Raw genomic sequence first — 7,491 nt, forward strand, 5'->3', positions numbered from 1 at the left:
TTCCTGCTGCTAATCAAGAACACCAATATAATAGAGGAAGATATATGATCCATTTTACTAGCAGACAGGACAGGAAGATCGTTCTCTTGAACATTGCCCTCATTTGTCTCCTTGTGGTAAATCTTTCAATATGGCTGAGGCTGTTCCTGACATTGTGTTGATAAACATGTGTAAGCTGGAGATGAGAACTGCAGATTCTCATTTCTATTCTTAAAAGATTGAAGATTTCATGTGCAGTCTCTGTAGAAAACTTCCTCAAAGAAAAAGGTGGGAAGGGGAATTACTGTAAAACCGGCAACTTTTGTTTGCATAGCAAAGAAATGACCAAAATACTGAACTCCAAAGATAGACCTTCTTAATTCTGGGACAGTACTGCCCCAGTGTCAAAGTAGCATTTCTACACCCTCAGAAAAGTATTTTTAAAACCTTTTACAGTGGACCTGTTATGAAATCCTTTGTTTTAGAAGAAAAATCTTTGATGGGAATCTGCTATACAATTTACCAAAGTTAATCAGGTCTGAAATCAGTAGAATTAAACTCAAATTGAAATCAGACTGGCATAGGTTTTTCTGACTTACAGCACCTGTAAAAGACTCAAAGATCATACTGCAAATATACTTTCATGATTTGGACTGGTAAGTTCCCAGTCAAGAAAGATTTAGAAACTCTGAGAAAACATGTGACTTCACTTTTTCATGTATCCAAGCTGGAAATGTCACAGAATATCAAGAACTAATAAAAAACCACTCTTGCATACTGTATGCTATCTTTAAGAACAGCTAAACAAATTCGAGTCAATATGGGTGTGGGGTTTTTGTTGTTTTCCCCCTACCCCCCACCCCAGGATGAATTTATAACGAATTTTACTGAAATCTAAGGTCAATCCTCCATCATTCACTACCTTAATATCTTAATATTAAGTGCATATATCTTAATTATTTTCCTTCATGTTTTATTACATCTTACAAATGAGTCATACAAATACATTTATCAGTTTAATAATACATTTTCTGTCTTTTTGTCTTTGCAGGAGATTTTGCTGTACTGCTAAGTACAGGACTCCCCACGAAGATTGCAATTCTGATGAATTTTATAAGTGCACTGACAGCATTCTTAGGACTCTATATTGGCCTTTCCATATCAACTGACCCACGCATTCAAAACTGGATTTTTACTGTTACAGCTGGAATGTTCCTGTATTTATCTTTAGCAGAAATGGTGAGAACTTCAGTCTATTGTTATATTTTCCTGTTAATGTAGCTGCATCACAGATAAGTGTCAGACAAATGCAGGTGGATGAACTTGGAGGGAAAAGGAGTTCATAAGCTTCTCGGGAAGAGCATGTTTTCTGTCCTCTGTGTGTACAGTGCTTAGAACAAAAGTCTGGTTTTGTTCAGTGCCACTGCCATTTAAGAGTAATTACCCATTGAAAGGGTAATACATGAGAAAGATATAAAGGACTTTTAAAGGGGTAAATAATGTATTTTTGAGGACTGATAGTTACTTAGTACGACATAAAGAAATTTTTTAACCTGCAGGGTTTCTTAAAATCCTGAAGAAGTTGGTTACTTTTTTTCTTTTTGCTGGCCTTTTCTTTATATATTTTTCATACATTGTTTCAATATGAATTTGCTGTTCCTGTACTACAATGCAAGATGCTATCCTCTCTCTTGCTGGCCAGCCTTTCTATCTCAGAGAGGTTTGGATGAGCTACTAAGCAATTAAAAACCCATCAGATGATTGCTCAATTTTTTCAAACTCCCTGTTAAATAGCAATGATCTGAATATGGAAAAAGAAAGTGTGAAAATATACAGCAGGAGGAAGGTCTAAGGACTGTGGAAAAATGTAGAGGAATTGGGTGCTTCAGGCCACATGATTTATTGAAAAGACGTCTAACTGTTAGACCAGTAAAAATGCAGAACTTAATTGCCTTGCCAGCTTTGTCATATGTTTCTAACCATCATGTGTTAACGTAAAGTTTCTTGCAAGCTTCTGGACAAAGATGGAATATTTTGAGTGGGAAGAAAAGAGGTCTGTCTCTTCATAAACTATTAGTGTTTTTCCCAAGCCTGGCTGTCTCTCTGTTGTGTTCACTACCACGCCCCCACCTCCTGCCTGAGATACCATTTACTAGGTTCAGGCATAGTACTTTAATCCCGATACGGCACACCGGTATTATAAATTATTTAAAATCTACTTGTCATATTTGATCTTAGACATTGGGTGTATTTTAATCTATTTCTGCTACAGAACAAATGTAAAGTGGGCATAAAATATTCCTAAGAGTTTATAAGAGAACAGCCTAAGGATTTAAGGATGTGTCAACAGTCCTGACTGAGGTGGTAAAGAACAGACAAGAACACTTTGATGCCAAGTTGCAGCTTGTTCTGATACAGAAAAATTTGGAAGTGAGGCTGGCTACCTACTCAACAGGCAAGGTTTTACTAATGTGGCTGAGAATTATTTAGGCATATTTTTCCTTCAGTGTAGGATTAGCATCCATCAGGGATCCACCAGCTCCTAGAACAACACCGTGTTTTTCACTGAGCCTTCAAAGCAATGGGCCAGCTGTAAATCCCAAGAGAAGACACAGTTCCAGACAGAGTCAGGGACATGTTCTTGCTTGTTCTCAGCTTGTCGCTGTAATCTTGTTCTTGATGTGAAGAGGAGAAAGAAGGGAGAGGATCTTACATCTCCCTTTTCCTCATAGGATTCCAATCAGCCTTTCTCTGCATTTTGTCAAAAGATCTGCCATTGGGTTGCTCGCCTTTATTTGTCAGAATTGCAAGTGTTTTGAATAAAATAATCATGGGGATTATTTTATTCAAAAAATATTCCTGTAGCACTGCAGGAATCTAGAGATCTGAAAAGTTTTCTGTGTCGGTATAGTACATCTCAAAAGAAAAACGGGCATGCTTTATGTATTTTTCAACTTTCTGCACAGAAATAACTTCTATTCTCTGCTGCATTCTTATCTACAAACACCAATCCTCAGTGTTCCTGCCAATGGCGTACAAATAATGGTGTACAAAGCTTAACTATAATTTTCAGTATTTGTATTATGGGCTTTCACATATGTGTGTGCTTGTCGGAGCAGCAATTAAGTAAAACTGAACAGCCTCACTGGATTGTGCATTGAGGAACATCAGGGGTATGAGGCAGAGGTTCATTGCCAGGACAGCACTGTGAAACTGCTGCCACAGTCAAGGTTCCACAAAACTACTTTTGCAGTCAATTAAATGCTTTTAATTTCTACAAATGGCATTCTACCATGAACCAGTGCTGATGGTTCTACCATGTTCTACCATGAACAAGCATGGTAGACTAATCATTTTAGAAATCTGAGGCAAAGGATAAAAGATAAAATTTTTTATATCCTTCTTCATTTTTCAGAGAACTTCTGCAAGACTTCATCTTCCCAGTAACTGGGGAAGGTGGAAGGGAGAAGTATTTTGTCTTGCAAATGTGTATGCACAGGTGTAATTTTACAGTGTAAATTGTTTGTTGCTTCAAGATATGTGAGTAAACACCTGTAATACTGTGGATTTAGTTGTTATTTAACCAAAATTAAATCCCTTGAAAAACGGCTTTTTATGAGCAGTATAGTGAGATTTTTTTGTACTTGATATCTGTTTAAAGTCACAACTTTGCACAATTTCCAAAGATATTTTAATTAATAACATAGCTTTTCTTTAACCTATCTTTAATCCAAACTGAAACTAGAGACACCACTATGTGCAAAGGAATAAAGCAACTCATTCCAAAGGAATTGTTTCTTTGACAAAACATGTCCCCTTTTCTTCTTGGGAAGCAAACTTCAAAAGCGTGTATCAGCCTCTCAAATAAGTATCTATGAAGTAATCATTATGGATAAATGTTTACGAAATCACATCTAGTGTATTAAACCCCACAGACTGGGATGTCATTTCTGAATGAGTGTACAGATCATATTGGTTTATATGGCTTCTGACCAGAAAGGCTTACTGTCTAATTTGAAAGGGGAGAGATAGATGCAACACAGACAATAAGGATATCAAGAGATAGGAGCTAGCCAACCTCCCCGATGTTCTCTCTGACTAACCTTAAAAATCTTTTTGATTTTGGAGATAAAGGAGTATTTTTAAAGTGACTTATTGGGCTGTCACAGTGCAGAGTCAAGTCATATATGCCTCAGCTTGGTACAACTCTTGTTTAGCCAGCACAAGGTTGAAAGCCCCTCATGCCTTCTTTCAGCATGCCACTTCAAGTATGCTAATACTTGATATCTTTTGTGTGGTCATGATGACACGAGCTGGAGAGGGAACAGAGGAGTCCCTCGATTAACAGGAGCTCTTTTGCCTCCAACAGACTTCAAGCATTAGCAAGTGTGATGGCATCCAAAAGCTTGGATGTTATGCTATTTACCCTTAATTTGTTAAATGTTTTGCATCTGCCTATTGAATAGGCTTAGGCTTCCTAAGTGACAAGCTTTTCTCTGCTGTACCACACACAGTTGTGTAGACAGAGAGTTGGAGAACCATAGCTGACAGTATGTCAGCAATCAGCTTTGATTTGCAGAGATAAGCAGGGATGTCACACCAGTTAAGGCTATAGAAACAGCCTGTGCACTTGATAACGTCCATGTAGGTTAGGTGGCAGGAGCAGACATCTGCACTGGACATCAGAAGGGTACTAACTGCTGAGCATTCTTTTTTTAAGCTTTCTTAGGAACCTACTCTGCATGTGTGTAACTCATAAACTGGTAATGAGAGAAAATACTAGCTTTTGCAGTAGGAGGGGGGAAAGTTTCTCTAAATTTAGAGAACTTGTTCACTCAGGTGGTGGGGAAGAGGACAAAATAGGCTGGTTATAAGAATAAATAAGAAGGACCAAAGGTCTAGACTGGAACCTTGGATTCAGGCCCAAGCCTTAATTAAGAGTTTTTACTTACATATACAACAAAACCCACATGCTCCGAACACTTACAAGCTGTCAGGTCAGATTTTGATTTACATCAGAACTTTGAGTTATTTACATTTGCTTTAGATTAAAAGTTTCTGATTATCCTTAAACACAAATTAAATACAACTCATGAATTTCTAAGATATGAATTTGTACCATAATTTAGACCACTGCCTAGCTATTATGAAGATCCAGGACGTTTGGGTTTGCCTGTTACTTTTATGCAAAACTTGAAGGTGGAGGCTGATTTTAGATTATAGTTTTCTTTTGAGCCCATGCCAACTTCCAGAGAAAGAATGGTGCAGGAGGAGCAGGCCCAGAGACCTCCTCCTGACAGAGTGAATGACGAGCATAACAAATAGATGTAAACGTATGCTGTTAGCCTCCTTAGTCAGCACCACTCCACTGTCTCCCAGCGGATGATGCTGTTACAACTCCCATGAGGAGGCTCTAAAGAGCAAAGGAAGGAAGTAGCGTCATTTAAGCACAGGCTGTGAGTGGAGAAGGAAGGGATGACAGGAGACTGCCAGGACCACTCACTCTTGTTTTGAAGTTCACAACACATAGACAAAAAAACCCCAACTGAACACAAAGGTCAGTAGCAGGCCACTGCTCTATATTTATTTCCAAAGTCTATGTGAAAGTATCAGCAGTCATTAGTGTCTACACTGGTGTTTGTAATACATAAAGCATAAATACTAAGAGAGTCTGAGCTTGAGGCATCATCTGCACGGCCTCTGTTGAGATGTAGATTTTGTTTAAAACTTCGATAAAAGACACGATGTAGGATGTAAGTCAATATAAATAGCTTTTAAAAGTTTATAAACAGCTGCTTTTCCTTTACTTGATGTAAGACTCACAGTGAAAAATATTAAACGTAATTTTGTCAAGCATATTTAAAAAGCCCTGTTTTCTACTTGTATGTTACTGAAGCCCAAGTAAATAGGAGTGTTGCCAGTTATTTCAGTAAGAGCAGGACTGACCCTATATATAGTACTGAAACAAAAAACAAAGCTGGTTTATTCCCACAGAAGGGAATAACTAATTTTACTAAGTAAGCATTTCCTTACAGACAGCTGTATGAAATTACTAAAAACTATTGGCAAGTTAACGAATTTTGGAATCTCATTTATAATTCTTGTCGGTGCTAGTAAAAGAACCAAAATGGGTAACTTTGATTAATTTAAATATTTCACTGTCAAGATCGACGTTCTTGCAATGTACAGAAATGCTACAGATTATTAGCTATATTCAGAAACTCAGCGTTTTTAAAGTGTTTTTTTTTTCAATGAAGATTGCCTTGTTTTCCCATAAGACTGTTTTTCCCAGAGATTAATATATCTGGCTCTCATTCTGGTGTCTTATTCTTTTTTTAGCTTCCTGAAATGACTCATATTCAGACACGGCGACCCTGGTTGATGTTCCTCCTACAGAACCTTGGATTACTATTAGGCTGGCTTTGCCTATTACTTTTGGCTATATATGAACAGAAAATTAAAATATAAGTTTTCTGCTGGAAATCTTGAAGTACCACTTATGACAGTGGATAGCATTATTCACAATTTTGTCATGTCTGCTATAGTGATATATAAATTAAGTTGCTGGGATTTTATATCTGAACAGTAGATAACTGTTTCAATTTATTAACTTATTGTTCAGATTTTGTAATTTTTTTGTAAACATGAATGTTTAGAATTATGTTTTATTTGTTACTGAGTTTACCAGATCCCACACTCAAACTCAGAGGAGCTTTTGATTAGTTTTTATTGAGACTGTTCTAGTTGAATGCTCTAGGTGATCTCTGCCAGTCCAATTGAAGAAAAGAATAAAACACTTTTATATGCAATAATTAAAGTTGACTAACCATAGTTGAATAATTTGAAGCAGAAATGGTTTTTTGCCTCCTAGTACAAGGAATAAATGTATAGCTATAAAAGAAGAAAGTGCAGCAAAACGGAACTGTTAAGTGGCATATGGCACTCTCATAATATCTGCACTACTTTGTCCACACAAAGACCCTCAGCAGTCGTATTTTAATGGTCCTCTGTGTCAGGTAAAAAAAATGACAAGTGTATACATTGAAGCTTATGATCTAGAAATCGGAGAATGCCCTTTTCCAGCTGTAATGTAGTTTCTCATATGCATGATGTAAAGCATTGGACTAAAGTAACTGTCAGATAACCACCTTCTGAATTATCCCACCTCTTGGGGTGGTTGTTCATAGCAAATACTTGTGAGGGATTATAAGAAACACGTTCCTGATATCCCTTCCAGGCTTCTCGAATCAAGGGATTCCTTGAGCCAGATGTTGCTCTGAGCCATCATGTTTCATATACACCAGTAGTGTTTTCCCATCAGCAGTTAGGTTATTCATACATAAGCAATGTGCACTGTGGAAAGACCTTTCTCAGTTCTCTGAAGTGCACGTAGCTGTGCTTTCTTAGGGCCTCACTGCAACTCCTTCTATCTTCAGTGATTTTTGTGTAATTAGTCCTTTTGAATTTAAGGGAATTCTGCATCAGTTGAGATGACTCATATAATTTAGTATT

The 7,491-nt window shown here is 37.3% G+C and overlaps 1 protein-coding gene across 1 annotated transcript in view; it reads left to right on the forward strand.

The window, feature by feature from the left end:
- Positions 1 to 6,916, forward strand: part of SLC39A12 (solute carrier family 39 (zinc transporter), member 12) — a 34,882-nt gene extending 27,966 nt beyond the window's left edge. Inside the window, exons 11-12 of the mRNA XM_010131518.1 lie at positions 1,031 to 1,218; positions 6,319 to 6,916. Of these exons, the coding sequence (XP_010129820.1) occupies positions 1,031 to 1,218; positions 6,319 to 6,447 (317 nt within the window). The 3' untranslated portion in view covers positions 6,448 to 6,916. The remainder of the gene's footprint in view (positions 1 to 1,030; positions 1,219 to 6,318) is intronic.
- Positions 6,917 to 7,491: the final 575 nt, after the last annotated feature.

The sequence above is a fragment of the Buceros rhinoceros genome, unplaced genomic scaffold (genome assembly GCF_000710305.1).
Source record: "Buceros rhinoceros silvestris isolate BGI_N320 unplaced genomic scaffold, ASM71030v1 scaffold12472, whole genome shotgun sequence".
Taxonomy (NCBI): Eukaryota; Metazoa; Chordata; class Aves; order Bucerotiformes; family Bucerotidae; genus Buceros; species Buceros rhinoceros.